Source organism: Antechinus flavipes, chromosome 4 (genome assembly GCF_016432865.1).
Source record: "Antechinus flavipes isolate AdamAnt ecotype Samford, QLD, Australia chromosome 4, AdamAnt_v2, whole genome shotgun sequence".
Lineage (NCBI taxonomy): Eukaryota > Metazoa > Chordata > Mammalia > Dasyuromorphia > Dasyuridae > Antechinus > Antechinus flavipes.
The window spans coordinates 411,059,955-411,078,540 of NC_067401.1; the positions used below are offsets into that span (position 1 = coordinate 411,059,955).

The window sequence follows — 18,586 nt, forward strand, 5'->3', positions numbered from 1 at the left end:
TACTGAATATCTCCTGATTTTCACCTTACCCTCACTGACCATCACAGGGGCTCCTACACGTAGTGGGCACTGAAAATGTTTGTTGAATCAAAGGAAGTGTAGCCTTTGGCACTATTTCATTTATAAAAGTTATAATTATGATGCACTGGGATATTATTTCCCTGTATCCTTCAAGCAGAGACTGCATATTCCTCTGAGTAGAGGGGCTTAAGCAGAAGCACGCTCACAGCAGAGGGATGGAAAAGGATTTGTCTTTATCCCTTGGAGTTCAAATGCATCTATAAAATGGACACATTGGACAATCTGGACAATGAATCTTCTTTAACAATTTGGAAACTTCTATCGTATATGAATATAATGGAATATTGTTGTTCTATAAGAAATGATCGGCAGGATGATTTTAGGAAGACCTGGACTTACATGAACTGATGCTAAGCGAACTGAATAGAGAACACTTTACATGGCAATAACAAAATTGTATGATTATCAATTCTGATGGACATGGCTCTTTTCAATAATGAGGTGATGCAGGGCAATTCTTAATAGATTTGTGATGGAGAGAGCCATCTGTATTCAGAGAGAGAGAACTATGAGAACTGAACTATGGGGACATAGTATTTTCACCTTTGTTGTTGTTTACTCATTTTATTCTTTCTTTCTTTTTTTTCCTTTTTGATCTATTTTTCTTGTGCAGCATGATAAATATGGAAATATGTTTTTTAAAAAGTTGGGAACTTCATTTGAGAAACAACATTAGAAAATTGTGAAATGCTTAGCGACTTCATGATAGAATAAGTATTGAGGGGTGGGACAGAGGAGGGAAGAGGCAGAGAGAGGGAAAAGGAGAGAAGGGGTAAAGGCAGAGGAAGAGGGAGAGAGAGAGGAAAAAAAGGGATGGACATGGCTCTTTTCAACAATGAGGTGATTCACCAATTCTCCCTATGCAGCAAGAGAACTGTTCGGTTCTGAAAACATATATTGTATCTAGGATATACTGCAACATATCCAACATATAAAGGACTGCTTGCCATCTAGGGGAGGGGGTGGAGGGAGGGAGGGGAAAAAAATCGGAAAAGAAACGAGTGCAAGGGATAATGTTGTCAATATAAAGTAATCATTAAATAAAATTTTTTTTAAAAAAAGAAACAAACAAACAAACAAACAAAAAAAAAAAACAACAATGAGGTGATTCAGGGCAACTCTTAATAGATTTGTGATGGAGAGAGCCATCTGTATCCAGAGAGAGAGAACTCGGAGAACTGAACTATGGGGACATAGTATTTTCACCTTTGTTGTTGTTTGCTCATTTTATTCTTTCTCTTTTTTTTCCCTTTTTGATCTATTTTTCTTGTGCAGCATGATAAATATGGAAATATATTTTTTTTAAAGTTGGGAACTTCATTTGAGAGACACCATTAGAAATTTGTGAAATGATTAGAGACTACTTCATGATAGTGGGTGGGACAGAGAAAGGGAAGAGGCAGAGAGAGGGAAAAGGAGAGAGGGAGAGGGAAGGAGGGAGGAAGGTAGGGAGCTGCCTCCAAATAGCATGTGCTGACTCATGAGGTGGTAAGTTCTACTTTGGAAGTATTCAAACTCTTCCTAAAGGGAGGCAAGAAATACAGAAGAAATCAACGTGAGGAGATGAGTGACATTCATGACATAGTCCCTTGGGCTTTAGGCAGCACATGCTTCCTATTCCCAAATAAGTTTATTAGTTTAACCAGAAGGTAAACAGATGCTAAAGACGCCAAATAAGAGTGCAAGTGGCTAAAGCACATACAAGCTGTCCATTAGGAACCAAAATGGTATTTAAAATATGGCATTAAATAAATGAGGCTATTTTATCCCACTGGACATTTGCATCATCTTTAAAAATGAAAAATACAGGTTTTGTACAGTACAGTATATAAATCTAATCTCTACATGTACAGTATATACAAGCAAACACATTGGGCTCGGGGGACATTCAACCACACATTCTTATAGGTTATTTCTGGATTTACAGCCTGAAAAACAGGCTAAGGCTCTAGCGTCGATCCATCTGGTTTGTTGGTCGCACTGTGGGGCCCACGGCCACATCACCTGCCACTTTTTTCCCTCCTCTCCTCAAAATGAAGATGGACCTGATAATGTCTCCGTGCCGTATGAGGTTGGGCATCTTTACAGTGCAATGATCAACATCACTGAGAAAGTCGAGCAAGATGTAAGGCATTCTCTAAGATTGTGTTTTTTCTTGTCCATGCATTATGGCTCTTCAGACCTTTCCAGTTCCCCAAGCTTGATTTATTATGGCTGTTCACAGAACATAAACGAGACACAACTTTTCATAGTCGCGTTACGGAGCTGGCACAGAGAAAACTATGTATATAATCTAAATTTTATAATCTCAGTTCATTTCATTTTATTTTTAATTTTTGGAATGCAGATTAATAATCTGAGAAAAAAATTTAAGGATGACATTCTGTAAGTGCTTCTTACACGTCAATATCGAACATATATGGCTTTTAATTCAAACTCCTAAAATGACTTTTACCATACCTCAGACTCTGGAGGAAAATGGCATAGTTGGCAATAAAAATTTCACTTCCAAGTGAGACAGAGTAATAGCAGCTATAGAGGGGGAGGGGGTCCATACGCAAAATTAACTTCTTTATTCCATTTGGAGAATGTACCTTGTTAAGAAACATTTAAGTTGGCATGCACCCTGACCCCACAAGGTGGCTGTCCCCCACCCTGCCCTGGGGAGGCTGTGGGCTAGGCACAGTGATGCTACAAAAATTAATAATAAAGTCAAACTGGGCACTGCTACAATAAACAGGCACATCTTCAGAGGCAGCCAATGGGTCAATCGATGCTCAGGAATCAATTCCTTCACAGACTTCAAGTCCCCAATCTAAGTCAGTCTCCACAAAGAGTTCTACACCTGAGGAATAATTGCACAGAATGATGAGGAACAGCAATTCTGGTGGCAGAGGCCCAGCATGATAGGCAGCTGTGCACACAAAAGGCATTTATCCAGAAAGGCAATGACCAGTGGCCTTCAAACATGGACAGAGTCCGCAGATGTCAGACGTCTTCTTCACTTCCTTGCCTGGCTGGTGAGTTACCAAAAACGCGAGTGTTTGTGCAAAAATAAGCATGATCCATTTCTGAATGTTTTTAGAAGGAAAAACTAAAGTCCATATTCTGATCCTGAATGCAAAAAACAAAATGTTGGTCAGAAAAATCCGAAGATGACAAAATGAGTTCTCTCTCCTCCTCCTCCAGAAAAGCAATTTGTTGAGCAAATGGCTCAAGGTAGATTATAGATGTAGAGCTGGATGGGACCTTAGAGATCACTAAGTCCAAGCTCCTCATTTTTCAGATTTGGAAACTGAGGCTCAAGGAAGAAATGAAATGGCCAAGGTCACACTGGTAATAAGTAATAAGTCAGAGAGCAGGGGTTTAGACCCAAGTCCTCCGGCTCCAAAATCTAGCACTCTCTTTCCAGCTGAGCTTCAGGGGGAAACCCAAGCTCCTCACCCATTCCCCAGCCCAGGCTGACAGAATGGGGCATGTGCAGGTGGACACAGAGAGTCATCGGCTCCTCCAGACCCTTTCCAAGTCGGTCTTTCATTCAGCTGATGGTGACTCTTCTCATCCTGCACTTGTTTGTCTCTGGTGGCACTTGATTTTCAGAGGTTTTTCTCCTCTTAGAAAAATAAAATTTGAAGTTCATGTTACAAGTAATACTGGCACAAAGGAAAATTCGTATTCCTAGGATCTGATTCCATTTAATTGGAAGGTGTGTAAGGCTGTATATGTTCTCAGTAACTTCTTTTTTTTCCCCTTATTTAAAAAATGACCATATCATCCTAGGCCAATGTGCAAATTTTTTCCCATAGTCCAGAATATCCCATAAAGTTCCTTTCATACACACACACACACATATATATATATACATTTATATATATATAAAATATGTTTATGTATATATACACACATACACAAAGACGCCTATATATTTCTATATGCGGGTAACTTGGCATTCTCATCCCATATCGGTCGAGGAGGAACACTGCAGTAGTAGTTCATCTCTTTCATATCTGATTGATCTTGGTATTGCCCCAAGGTGTCTTGTGCAGTGCCATACACATAGCGGATGCTCAATAAATATTTGTTGAATAGATGAAGGCTCCCTAATACTGGGTGGTAGTTGAAGTTCTCCTGTCATCCTCCCTGGTCCGTTCCCTGCTTTGGTGAGCTCCTGCTCCCTTTCAGAGGGTGATCTTGCTGTGCCGATTGCTCCAGCAGCCTCTCTTTGCTGTCCTGGGCAGGGTCAAGCTGGTCCGACTCCGCAATTTCACCTGTTCATCCAGGACCGTTTTTTTCCGTAGGATGAAGTCAAAGTTCACCTGGCTATTCATAGCGTAAAAGACATTTGCCGTATCTGGAATGACCAATTCTGGAAAAGAGAAGAAATGGGAAGAAGTCAGTGTATATGGGAGGCCAGTGCTCACCTCTCCCGTCACTTCTCTCTCCTCCACCCCCAAACAATCAGTTTGTCTGTCAATCCCCAGTGATGCTGCCTCCAAGCATCCCTTGGGTTCCCTTCCTTCTCTCGAAGTGCATGGTCATTTGGAGCATTGCACAATGACCGCTCTATTTCATCTCCCTATGACCTCTCTCCTCTTTCCCATCCATCCACTCCAGTCTACATAGCTGCCAAACTGAAGTACTGACCATGTCAAGCCCTGTTCAAAATTTTTCACCAAGTCCCTATTGCCTCAAAAAAAAAAAAATTCTTCAATTGGGCATTTCAAGGTCTTCCTTCACACTCTTACTCTAGCTTACTTTTCTAAACTTTTTTCACCATATTCCTCTTCAGGCACAATCTCAAAAGATACTTGCCTTCCCCAAGCTAAAGATCCCAATTTTGTACTCTCAGGCTTCTGTACTGACCATCCTCATGCCCTTCTTCTATTAGGATTCTTAGTTTCCTTCAAGGCTCATCCTATCTACAGGGATCTGATCCTGCCCCCTATTATTAGTGTGCCCTTCCTCCTCAAATTAGACTTCATTTTTCTATCTATTTAAATGCTGCCTGTCTTTCCCTACCCCATCGCCCAGTAGAATGTAGGACAGGGCTTTATGTCACTTATTTTCTTTTTATGACATAGGCTCTATGCCTAGCATAGAGCCTTGAACACAGAAATATTTAGTGAATTGAATTGGTATGTGAAAATATGCAAGGCCTGGGACATGACTTTTGTTCCAGAGATTTGAACCAATCCAGAAATCAAAATCCAGAATAGACAGCACTAATTTGCTTAATCCTGATTGGAACTCAAATATTATTTTCCACACGAATCATGAATTAGAATTTAGGATTTCTTAAACTTTTTTCATTTATAACCCCTTTTTGTTTGAGAAATGGGAATTAGGTGCTTTCTCAGGTCCTGTTAAACTCTACGTCCTATGAACTAAACAAATTTGGACAATTTCAGTGACCTTCCCTTCCATTATCACATAAAGAAAACCGGGCTCAAAGGGGTAAAATATCTTGTAATGCCCTAGATCATGTTAGAATCAGAACTCCAAACTATTATCTTCCCTGCACTGACTTCCTCGCAGAAGATGATGAGTCCACACTGAAAACAAGACAATTTTGTTGAGGTACTTGGTCAATCAATTCCATCTAGTATTGGATCAATATTTTCCAAAACTAACCAACATCTAAGTATCCCATAAGATGAAGCAAAAGTAAACCACTATATCATGAGAGAGTGTTGCCTTGTTCAATGCTCTATATACTGTTATGCAAAGAGAATTAATAAGAGCCAGACTGAGCTCAAGTATTATCTAATGGTTTATTCCAAATGCCTCTAGGAATATAATGAGAGTCTCATTACAAACTAATTTTCATGCACATTAATTTTAAAAGTGTATAAGACTTAGGGGTATGATTGTCCCACACAGGAAAAACAGCAATAGAATATCACAACTATAATCACAATTCTGGATTCATGGAATTGACTAGTAATAGCAAAAGACCTGGGTTGTTTTGAGTGATATATCCTCTGATATTTGGTATAAAGAACTCGGGACTACACGTCTGGGAATCTAAGTTCTAGCCTCAGCTCTACTAATTCACTGTGATGCTTTGGGCAAAGCACTTTGCTTTTTTGAAAACTTCAGTTTTCTCATCTGTACAATGGGAGAGTAGTTCAATGACTGTAGCTGTCAAACATTTTTGGCTTTAGAATTCCTTTACATTCTTAATAAGTACTGAGGAACCCTTGCACCAACCCTCCCACTTATCACTATCAGTATTAAATTTAATTGGAAATTAAATCATATTAGTATTATTCTTAAAATTATTTCTATTTCACAAACCCACTGAAAGAGTCTCAAGGATTTTCAGGGGTCCCCAGACCATGCTTTAAGAATGCTCTACTAGATGTTTCCTAAGACAACTCTTATTTCTAATATGCTTGATTATATATTTGTGGCACTGAATTCTATAGAAAAGTTTTTCCTTCAGTTTCATCATATATTGGTTTTCACTTTCCAAAGTGAGTAATAAATTAAAAATTATTTGTTATAAGCAATTGTTCTCTGGGAGCTGGGAAGAAAAGTGATACAATGGAAAATTTGGGAGATAGTTTAAAAAAGAATTCAATAAAATAAAATAAAAACACATAACAAATCTTGTTAGGTACAAGAGTAGTCTTCTTCCCAGAATGACCATCTCAAAGGTGTGATACTCCAGAGAAGGCTTCTTTGAGTAAAGAGCATCCCAACACAATGAAGGGCTATACTGAGTATTCTTTCTTTGGGATGCAGAGGAAGAGAAATTTGAATTTCAAGTGTTAAGAGAAGGAGTTATTAGTAGCCAAGGATCAATCATAAATGAAGATAAAGCTTTTCTCTGAAATTATTCTATTAGGCAAAGAGAGGAAATAGGACTTTGAGCAATGAAGGCAAGTTAGAATTCTGCTTCATGAATTATGAAAATCCCCAGAGGCTCTTGAAAAGATGATTTTTTTAAAGGCTATTTTTTCAATCCCATGAAAAATGCCACACTGTTTTCCATTCTTGGTTCCAGAATAGAGCTAATACAAAACATAAATATAAGAATACTCCAGACTACTTAATTTACCATATTGGTCCTCTATATCCCAAATTTGAAGAGAAGTAGATAACAGGAGAAAACATGGATCTCAGTCTTGATTAGCCCATTGGCAAGGTCAGTGTGACTATATTTGACACCTCTAAGTCTCACTCTTCATAAAACAAAGTGTTGGCTCAGTGATCTTTAAGGTCCCAGCCAATGCTAGCATTTGGTGCACCCGAGATCCTATGGTTGGAGATATCCCGAGCAGTTTCTACTCACCTTTATCCTCTGAGATGACTTGGACAAGCTCATAATCCTCTGCAGGGTCTGAATCAAGGTTGTGTTTCAACATGGCTCTCTGGATGACAGCTGGAGTTTTATCCTGGCTTGTCAACTGGAAAATATCAAGTTCCATGTTTCATGAAAATTTTGTTCCTTATGGCCCATCATCAATAGGGAACTCCCAGTACTGTCAGTGAGTCATTCAATAAACAAGTGCCTACAATGTGCTAAGTGCTGAAAAAAATACAAGTTGTTGCTGTGAGGGCAATGGTCTTCAACTACTCTGGGATTCTGCCTCTCCCTTTACTTGAACCTACATGGAGCACATGACTTAGGGGGGAATGGAGGGAGAAAGAGATGTATTCATACTGTATGAAGATTTTGCTAACAGAGAACAAAGAATCAGCTGTGGAATAACTCAGAAAAATAATTCCAACTTATTAAGGAACTATATGTCCCAAATAAGGGCACAAAGGATTCTGGCCTGCGTGCTACTATAGACTATGTGAATTTCAACAAGACACGGAATCTCAATTTTCTCCCTTGTAAAAAGGGGGATAACAACACCAGCACTCTCCACTTTACTAGGTTGATCTCAGACTCAAGCACTATACAAATATAAGGTAATCTAATAACAACAATAATAATAGTTAGCATTTATATACTACCTATTATTACATGCCGGATGCTTTCTTAAGTGTTTTACAAAAACCATCTCATGATTGAACCTCATAACAACCTTAAGAAGTGGTTAAAACCATTTTACTGTTAAGGAAATTGAGAACAATAGGTTAAGTGACTTGGCTCAAAGTTGTAAAGAAAGTGAGTGAATCTGTATTTGAACTCAAGTGTTCCTGATACCCGGTACAATGGTCTAATCACTGCCCAACCTTGCTGCTTAGCAGAAATTACATTACTATCAGGGGGCTTCATATTCAAACACACTGCCATTGGCCATACCTAATGGCCCTCTAATATGGGAAAACACACTCCCTGGTTTGTAGTAAGGACCCCTTTGGGCAGAGTGTCACACATGAGAAGGGAGGGATGGATTACCAGCCAAAAATGATGGTTCCTTGAGACTCTGGAGTTTCATGAGAGCCCGCTCAGGGAACAGAGGCACTTTCCCCTGAAAGGACCTACTTACTGACTTATGTGCCAGTGCACAGATCCCTAACTGGGAGCATAGCTGTTGCTACAATTGCTAGTAACTACAATTGGAATATCAGAGATGAGAAGGGGAAGGCTGACTTCCTGTAGTCCCCAGAGATTGGGCAACCGAGCTAAAGACCCGATCTCCTTCTATAGCATTCTCACTTCCGTGAGCATTGAGATCCATATAGTAATGTTTTAAAGCAACAATATTTAATATTGTTTTCCTGAGTTTGAGATTTTCTGGATGCAACAAACAGGACCGTTTTCAACCAAGGAATGATAAATTACATCTACTCCATCTGTGAGAGAATAATAGCCATTGGAGCGTACACTTCCTGCTACTTACAAACAAGTGGCCTGTCCATCTGCAGCAGTAAGAGGTTTTATTTTTGTTTGTTTGTTGCTTTCTGTTCAGGGGCATCAATGAATGGGAAGACACCAGCACAACAGGAAACACATTTTTTCCTGCACATTAAAGGTTTCTCGGCTTCGTTCCTATCCTACAATACGCCTGATGAAGCAACTCATTCTGAACAAAGTTCCAAAAGCTCAATTTATTAAAATCAGCCCCTTGAAAACAAATAGCAATGACCTCGCTTATCTTCCTGTGCCCGAGACATCTGTGATATGAATTTGTAAAGAAAAAATAGGTGCACGTCCCAAGTCTGCAAGAGGAAGATCTGTTTCCTGTTGGCCTGAATGAAATGCTCTGGTCACTGGGGGCTGCTGTTGCACTTAGCCAGCCAGATGCAAATTTCTTACCAAGATACACCTAAGAGATATTCAGTTTTTTTACTGAAGAATCCATAACCACTAACTTTCCCTGACATGTACAATCTCAGGGTAATGTGGGAGGGAACTTTTCCCAGAGACTCATCCATTTGTGGAGCAAATTAGAAAAGCTTTTCTCAACTTATTATCAGGCAAAGTGTCCCCAATCTTTTTTAAAATTTTTTTATAAGTTGGAATGCATTTTTCCTTACAAACAATGCTATAAAAAGCGGGTAGGTTCTCAGCCAGCCTACAAAAATCTATTTAACTCATAATGCACCAGAGAGATGTGTGTATATGTGTGCATATGTATTATACATAAATACATACTGGGCTAATGTATAACTGGGCTAATAGCAAGTAACAGTAAATCTAATCACCATGCGCAACAGTGTTTCAGGAGGAAACATATTCAGAGTTCCACAGAGCCAAGGAATGAATGTGATCTCCTCCCCTTCTTCAATGATGTGAAGGGGGTGCCCTCTCTTCCAGCTTTCTGGAAATTTCAAGCTATTGGAGGTGGTTCCTATGGTCTGAAGTAGGGAGTCTGGAGTGAGGGGTGGATGCTAATGTTCCAACAGATTATGGGGAAGAAACCAAGAGCTCTGGAGGTCACTTTACTGCCCCTCAGCTCTCTATCAGCCCCCCCCTTTTTTTTTTTTTTTTTTAAGACTCAAGAAATTAATCCATCCCCTTATCTTCCACAAGAACTTGATGGTGTTTCTAAGAGATGTTCTCCTTCCCTACACACTTTATGACAGAACTAAATCTCACACAAAGACCTTTAGAGAATTTCTATGGAATTTTAGTGCAAGTAATAAAAAGAAAGCAGACAAGAAGTCAAATCACTACTTTCAAGACATTAGTTTCCTTCTCTTTTTTCATCTAGATACTATAGGTATCAGATCAGAAGGAACGATTTCCTGATCCCTCAGTGGCCAGTGCCTTTCCTCCTAAAATTCATTTTGCATAGTGAGTGTGTGTGTGTGTGTGTGTAATGTTTTTCCTATTAGGAAAGAGGAGAGGGGAAGTGAACAAGGATTAAGTTCCTACTCTGTGCTAGGCATTCTGATAAGTTCTTCAGAAACATTATTTTATTTGATTCTCAGAATAGAACAGATAAATACTATTTTTTTTTTTAGCTAAAGAAACTGAGGTAGAGTTTAAAAGGTTTGCCCAAGGTCATGGAACTAGTAAATTGGAGGCTGGATCTGAAGTTATTTCTTCCTGCCTCGAGGTTTCCCCTTCCTCTCCACATCTCAGATACAAAGTCACCGGCCACCTTCATGCACATAACCACACACATCAGTCTGAGCACTGGTACACCTGGGCGAAAGAGCTAAAACACTTACCATGATACTTTTATACATGTTCCCATTGTTGTCTTCTATACTGATCCGGATTATACAAGTGTCTTCATTCTGTTGATTGTAAACTGGAGACAGCACTGTCGAGGTAATGGATGTGACTGAGATGGAGCGTTTGTGGTTTTTCGAGTTGTTGTTGGTGACCGGAGGGGAGGAGAGGGGGTTGATGAAGGATGACAGTCCTGAGGAAGTTGTGTCCATGGAATGGATAGAGGAGCAAGATGAGGAGGATTCTGAGAGCTGGAAAAGGGAAAAAAGAAAAAGAAAAAAGGAACATGAGAAGCTTTATACTACTCTCAGAAAAGAGACAGGACAGATACATAACCATATCCACTGTTATTTTATCCATTAGACCATGGACAAGCATCTTCTTCTCTGGCAGAGAAGGCCCTAGTTTCCGAAAGTCCTTGGACTAATTGTTGCACATCTGTGAATTCTGCCTCATAGGGACAGATTTTTCTTTCATCTGTAAAATGGGGGAGCCGAACTAACATCCCTGACTTTATCCTTTAGTAAGAGTCCCCTGAAAGACTTCCCACCCTGTGCTCCCTGCTTGCACAGACTTCCCAAGATTTGGCCCTCTAAGCTCCTTTTGGCCTGGGAGATGGAATGACTGTGACGTGATTGGTAAGGCCCCTCCTCATTTTAGGACTCATTGCCAGGATTCCCTGCTGCTCTTTCAAAGAATAACCAGCAGATGGCAGCAAAGACAAAAAATAACACATTTTGGACTCCCAAGTTAACATCTCACTGCACTAGAAAAAGGTCTTATAACTATTAGTTCATTCCTTCTTCTCCCTCTCTCTCTCTCTCTCCCGCTCTGTGTCTGTCTGTCTGTCTGTCTGTCTCTCTCTCTCCTTATGGATCCATTGTATTATGGATACTTTGCTATGGGCACATTCATAACAACCCTATACAATAATGTGGAAATAATTTTTTAAAAACTCACAACATTAATCAGTTTCCTTTTATAATTATTTGCATTTTTCTCAAAACAATGAGAAGTATAACCCTCCAAAATCTTGTTGTAGTCATTAAGATACCAGATAAATGGAAACTTACTGTTTTTTTCTGCAGCATTTTTACTTAAGAGGGGCAACTGGATCAATGAGTTCTACTAACTTATACATTTAAGAAAATATCTTTCAGTTAAATACCCTTTTTTGTTCTACTACATAGGGACAATTCAATTGATTTTTATAATTTGTCCTAGTTCTTTGTCAATGTGTTGAATGGGAGTCATTGATTGATTATTGTAACCCTATCCCAGTAATATTGTATTACATTCTGGAATTTCTTTATTCTGTATTTATACATTAGTCTGTTTGCAAACTTAGATCTAAGGTCCTTTGATATATAATCTTAGCAGAATGATTTTGCTTATATTATAATCCACAGTCACTAAGATAATATGTTCTTGGATGATTTGCTGTTGTTAATTATACCAATATTAAAAACTAACATAGTTAAAAGCACTTAAAAGTTTACAAAGTGCTTTAATACAGATTTAGTTGATTCTCACAATTACCTGCTGCAGGAAAAAAAAAAAAAAAAAAAACTACTTCAGTCTTGCCTGAAGTTTTTCCAGCTTGGTTGGATCTACCATGGTTTGCACTTCACTGGTGTAATCTTAGAAAGAAAGCATGAGGAGGCACTGAAGTGGGGCTTTAGTAGGGAGTTGGACTGGCTTCCTTTAATAAATGTAATCCTAGCCACAGTGAAGCAAATAAGAATCAGAGTCCTTCTTAATCCACATATGAATTTGATGTTGGGTCTGTTTGTAAATTTTCTTCTGCATAGTAATCTTTACAAATTCTGGTGTTGTCAAATTGTGGTCAGACTGTCTGGGTAGTAACCAAACTATGAATAATTCATCAGTTTTACCATCAGGGAGCAATGTAAATTGTTGATGTTATCCACGCCTCCTCCATGTTTTTCAGCAAGAGAACCATCCTTCCTATTGTGGCTTCTGGGTGATACACGGACTATTCTGTTATTTACGTTCTTTGTTTTATACCAGTACAAACACATTGAGGGATTCAAGATGAGTTTTCAATCATTTTTTTAACCATGAGATATAGTTTCTTATATATATAGAGTGACATAAAATTGACTACATCAGTGATTTCTCTAGCAGAGGAAGCTCTCTACCAACGCAGACAAGAAACCATTCTATAACTTAAAGAAGTCTTAGAGAAGTGCGGGGGTGCTCCAAAAGTTTAAGTGACTTACATAGGCTCATGTGGTGATAAAGTGACGGTGTGCCAGAGATAGGCTTGAACAAGGTCAGCCTTTGATCTCCTGAGTAAAACTGGCTCTCGGATATAGCTAGTTATATATATAGACATACACAGATATAAGCATAGATATAAATCTGCATAGGACTACTGTTATAGCAAAAGTCTGGCTTCCAATTGCTTGCTTTTCATCCTAAGTTTTGATATATAACCATCCTACCTTCTTGCACAGTCAAATGTCATTTTTGTTCCACTACATAGGGACAATTCAATTGATTTTTAGAAGTTGTCCTGGTTCTTTAACTTTTATATCGACATATATATATGTATATGTGATAATATATTGACATACACAAAATATAATATTTACATCGATACATACATGACATTTATATTGATATATATGACATATATAATATTTGTATTTACATATATGTGCATGCATAGATGCATATCCACAAAACAAAAAGGTTTTTTTTTACTATTTTCAATATACATATATCTATATATAAATATATAGATATACATATATACATACATAGATGCATAGCCATATATAAAAAGTCTTTAATCATTTCAATATATATATGTGTATAGAGATATGCATGTATACAAATATACATATACATATATAGATACACATCCACATTTTTAAGAGTTTATAAAGTCAGGTCTTGGTTCCTCCAAATTTGCCAAGTAAAAGAAATGGCAAATGAAATGTGTTCTCATGTTTATCCTTATAGTTAATTAGTATTCAGTTAAAGTCATTGAGCTCCCAACAGAATGGGAGGAGAATGTACCTCCCTGAATTAGTCCTGGTTCTTAGTTTCACTATCTTTTCCCTCATTCACAAGACACTAGATTGTATCATGTTTATCAGTCATGTGATATGCCCCAATAAAGATTGCCATCAATGGCAATGAAGGTTAAATCTTCAAATTAAAAACATTTCCAGCAGCTACAAATAGGAGGCTAGAGTACACAACAGCTCACATGTGGGAGCTTTATCTCTTAAGTCCTCACAATACTGAGGAAGCAAACAAGGCAAGCTTTATTATTCATATTTTAGAGATAAGAGGCAGCAAAACAAAGAGGACAGAAAGTAACCTTGGAAGCACAGAGACTGGAGATCAGCTCTGGTCTCGGATGCATCCTGGTTTTGTGACCCTAAGCAAGCCACTTCTTAGTTCTTGAGGAAACCCTATAAGACTCTAATTTTTAGGGAAGTTCATCTAGGAGTTTTCTATACCAATGAAATCCCAGATCTGGTCCCTACCCCTACTTTGGAGATGAGGAAAGCAAGACCCAGAAAGAATCAATGGCTTGCTCCAAAGCCACAGCTAAATAGTGTCAGAGGAGGGACTGAATTCCAAGGTTTCCTATTGTTTATCACTTCCTTATCATCCTTTTTTCTCTTCCTCTTACTTTGTTCATTTTCCCATAAGTTCATCTTTGTGTTTAGAATTTACCAGACTCAAGAGTTGACTTAGTGTAAGATTAAAAACACATGTGACTTGCTTTTCCTTTCAGCCTTCCAGTTCTGTGGATCCCTGCTTTTCCTCTTTATCTCCCTCCGCCCATTTCTCTAACTTCACTTGCATGTGTTTTCCTTCTCTGTAACTGATCAATCAGTCGATTCTCATATCACCAAATGATCTTTTTTCTAGTTTTGAGTAATCCCCACAAAGACAGCAACAGTCGGCCACCACTAATTTCTGAGAGCTGCCTCCAATGAAGGTGCTACTAAAAACATTTGAAATCAAATTAAGATCTTAGATTCTTGTGTCCTGTTTAGTCTAAGCTCTTACTAGTATTGCCTAGTGAGCTCCAAACCCTTATCAGAAATTGAACTTCCAAGTTAAAACCAAATGACTAACATGCAAGATACAAAATGCATCTATAAGGATGAATTACAAAATGCCTTAAGAGTACCCTCCACCCATGAAGGCAGAAGGATATTTTTTTTTGTTCTTTGTAGTCATCCCAGCACCTAACATAGCATTATTTATATTTAGGTACATAATGAATCTTACCAAATGGTAGCTGAATGAAAGTTGAGCTTGTTTGGCTCCAAAAACTGAACTAGAAAGAACAGTGGGATTTGCTAACACAAATAAACAGTGTCCAGCAATTAGAAATGGCCAAGAATGGAATAGTTTGTCTTGAGGAATTAAGTTTCTTACTGTTGGCATTCTTCAAATGAAGGCTTTATGGACATCATTAGAAATGTTGGAAATGAGACCCAGTCTTTGGATGGGGATTCAATTTAATTTTGAAAATATTTATTAAGTGTCTACAATAAAAAGAACTGTGCTAGGTTTTAGTGAAACCAAGATTGCCAGATCTCTACCCTAAAGGGGTAATGAACTAATTGAGGGACTCTGAAATGTATATAAATAAGATGAGGCAGAACATGATGGCAGCAAAAGAAGAGGGGAATTAAGAAAAAGATGTGAAAACTCACCCAAGCTTTAACAGAAGAGAATGATTTTCAATGCCAAAGGAAAAAATATATTCCAGAATAGTGCAAATGAAAGAGGTGGGAAACTGGAGAACAATAGTGGAGGATAACGGGGGTAGCTGGGGGCTTAGTTCAAGTAGAATGTAGAGTGTACAAAGAGTACTAGAAGGAGCTAAGGCTACATTGACTGAAGACTGACTGTGATTCCTACTAAATGATGGGTCACATTGTTTGCAATTTTATTCCAGAGTCACTGAGGTTCCTGAGCAAGTGAATGATCTGATAAGATATGCAAATTAAAAGGATTATTTTAGCAACTATGGACTGGACAGATTGGAAGATGGGGGGATTCAGAAGCAGGAAAACCCATTCAGAAGGCTCCTCCCAGAAGTCGGGCTAGATGCTTAGATTTCACTAAGGTACTGCACTAAAAGTGGGCAGACCAAGTAGGGATGTTATACAGAATTCATAGGATTTGGTCATTACTGAGAAGTGGTTGTTGAAGAAGAATGAAGAGGCAAGGATGATTTTAATGTTCAAGTCTGGGTGCTTGAAAAGATGAAAATGTCATCAACAAATTATAGAAAAGTTAGGGGAAGGGGGAAAAAAAAAAAACAGGTCTAGGAGACCTAGGAGATGGCATCTGAGATAGATTCTTTCCAAATTTACGTTTATGGTTTTGTCAAAATCATGGAACCAGAATTGTTGAAGAAATAATGTACTATTTTGCTTTTATTTATTTGAATAAAACAAGTTTCTTTTATTGTCTTAAAGTTGTAAGGGAGAAAAAACAGCTAGCAAGTATCTAAGGGAATAGAACACAGGTCATCCTGACTACAAGAGTCCAATGCTCTAAGCCAAGGTAACTTCAATACAGAAACTTTAGGGATTAATGAATATATACAAAGTACACAAGATAATATTGTATTCAGGATAAATCTACTGAATTTCAAGTCAGGAACTTTTGAAGAATCATGTAAAATATCAAGTGAAAAATTATTATATCAAGTTATATGAGCAGGTTACAACAAGCTTTTCATTATTCTTCCCAGAGGTATCAAATTTTCCAGTCTTTCAAAAGAGTGATGTCCAATCTATCCATAGCTCTTTCCAGTAATGCCAAGCTTCTAGAAACATAACAGAATAACAGACCCAGAAACCTGATTTTACAGGTCTATTTGTATTGTTACTATAAGAAATTGTCTCCCAGTCAACCAACTTGGAAAAAGCCAATGAATGCCATGAGAGTCAGCTGGATGAAAATCACATTGGATAGACTCTATCTGGATTGTTTAATGAAATACTCCAGATGTGGTTTGACTAGCTCAGAAGTCATTGAATGATTATGGAATGACTAGTTCTTTTAATGTAGGTTTTGAACAAAAACAGAATGGGTTTCTTCAACAAGGTCTCCAGGTAGAGTCTAGGTAGATAAGGATTTATATATGGAATTTCTGTTCACCGTAAATAGAACTAAATAACCCCTGGGACTTTTCCAACTCCGAGATGATCTGAGAATTGCTATTCAGTCGTGTCTGACTCTTTGTGACCCATATGGGATTTCTTGGCAAGGACACTGGAGTGATCTGCCATTTCCTTCTTCAGGGGATTAGGCAAACAAGGTTAAAAAAAAAAACCCGGATCACACAGCTACTGAGTATAGGAGGCCACATTTGGATTTAGAGTCTTCCTGATTCTAGGTTCAGCATTCTATCCACTGAGCCATCAAGCTATTTCCAATGTGAGAACAGAGTCAGAAAGTTACAACCTCAGGTCTTCTAGTTCAACCTTCATCCAGATAACAAATCCTATTTACATCATCCCTGACAAGGGGTAAGCTAGCCCTCAGTTTTAAATCTAGACACAAGGTGGAAAGTAACCCTTACTGGAGGCCTTTGACTCCATGTGCATAACTATTTGTTGAAAATTTTAAGGCACATTCACATTGTTTTCCCTGCAAGATTTCTTCCAACTGATTCCTTGCTTCTACGATATAAGCTCAATTTTATTCAGTTCAGTCTACTGAGTCATTATATAACCTAAGAGAAAGAGATCTAAGGTAGGAGATGTAATTTGAGCTCCTTAATCATGTTCATAATTACTAGGACTTTGAAGACCTAAACTTTGTAATATGATGCTTCACTTTTTGACTTATGATTTTCTTTTCCCCAGAAAACCCCTCCTAAGCATTTCCTAAAGTAATTCATGCTAAAGGTCACAGTCTTTCATCTATTTAGTGCCTTTAGCCAAAACCATGTAATAACATTTCCAAAGTAACATGACCAAATACACCTGTTGGTTGGCTTCAGATTTATTGCTTTAAGGAAAAGTTTACATAGACTTCCCTGTGAGGCAAAATTGAGCCTTCTCTGCTTTTGCCCCTTCTTCAGAATGTATCACTCCCCTGGTGCTTTTGAAATGTTTGGGTTTTGTAGGGTAGTGACACTGATGACAGCCACTCCTATAGCATTTGCTATCTGGTTAAGAATGGAAGAGATGTACCTTTTTCTGAGGCTCATCTGGCGTGTCCACAGGCGTGATACAGCCCTCCTCAGCTTCTGAGTGGTTCGATTCACACGATGACACGCTGACCGAGTCCATGCTTTCTCCAGAGCTCCCACTTGGAGTTGATTTAGGCTGTTCTTTGGTGGGTGTGCTGCTGTTGATCACATCTGAGCCCAAAAACAGGCTGCAGAAAAAAAAAAAGAAAGAAAGAAAATACTGGGATTGGGACTTTGTAACAAACATGAAACCCAATAGTGAATAAATAGGATTTTTTGGTTTCTTGGATCTTAGATCTCTGATGTTGTCTTGATCTTCTGTGGTCTGATCTTGGTATATAAAAAGATTTTCTGTAGAACCTATGTAAAAATTCAGGAAATAAATGCTTTAAGCTATATTTTTCCAGCTCAGAGAAGGAATAGATTTGGTATCTTCCCAGATCCATGGTTCTCAAATTCTTTTGCCAGGGACCTCTTCAGAAAAACTTTTGCCCTCATATACCACTTTCTCTTTCTACTTGCCACTGTTAAATAAACATTACTAGAATAAATGGGAAGAACACCATTGCTCTGGATAAAATAGCCAAGAGGCTATGCGTGGTTTACATTAAAGAAAGGCCACAAATATACATTCTTGGCTTTAGAAGCAAAACTTCAAAGTTCCCTTTTTCCCCACGCCCAACTCCCAGAAATACCTTCTCTGTATCCCCTGC

General features: G+C 38.3%; 1 protein-coding gene across 2 annotated transcripts in view; it reads right to left on the bottom strand.

Annotated features, from left to right (window-relative positions):
- Positions 1 to 1,649: 1,649 nt before the first annotated feature.
- RGL1 (ral guanine nucleotide dissociation stimulator like 1) overlaps positions 1,650 to 18,586 on the bottom strand; it is a 204,071-nt gene continuing 187,134 nt past the window's right edge. For both annotated transcript variants that reach the window (XM_051998795.1, XM_051998796.1), the window contains exons 15-18: positions 17,875 to 18,061; positions 10,660 to 10,914; positions 7,379 to 7,493; positions 1,650 to 4,447 (exon numbers count right to left, since the gene is read on the bottom strand). In XM_051998795.1, coding sequence (XP_051854755.1) covers positions 4,260 to 4,447; positions 7,379 to 7,493; positions 10,660 to 10,914; positions 17,875 to 18,061 — 745 coding nt within the window. In that variant the 3' untranslated portion in view covers positions 1,650 to 4,259. The remainder of the gene's footprint in view (positions 4,448 to 7,378; positions 7,494 to 10,659; positions 10,915 to 17,874; positions 18,062 to 18,586) is intronic.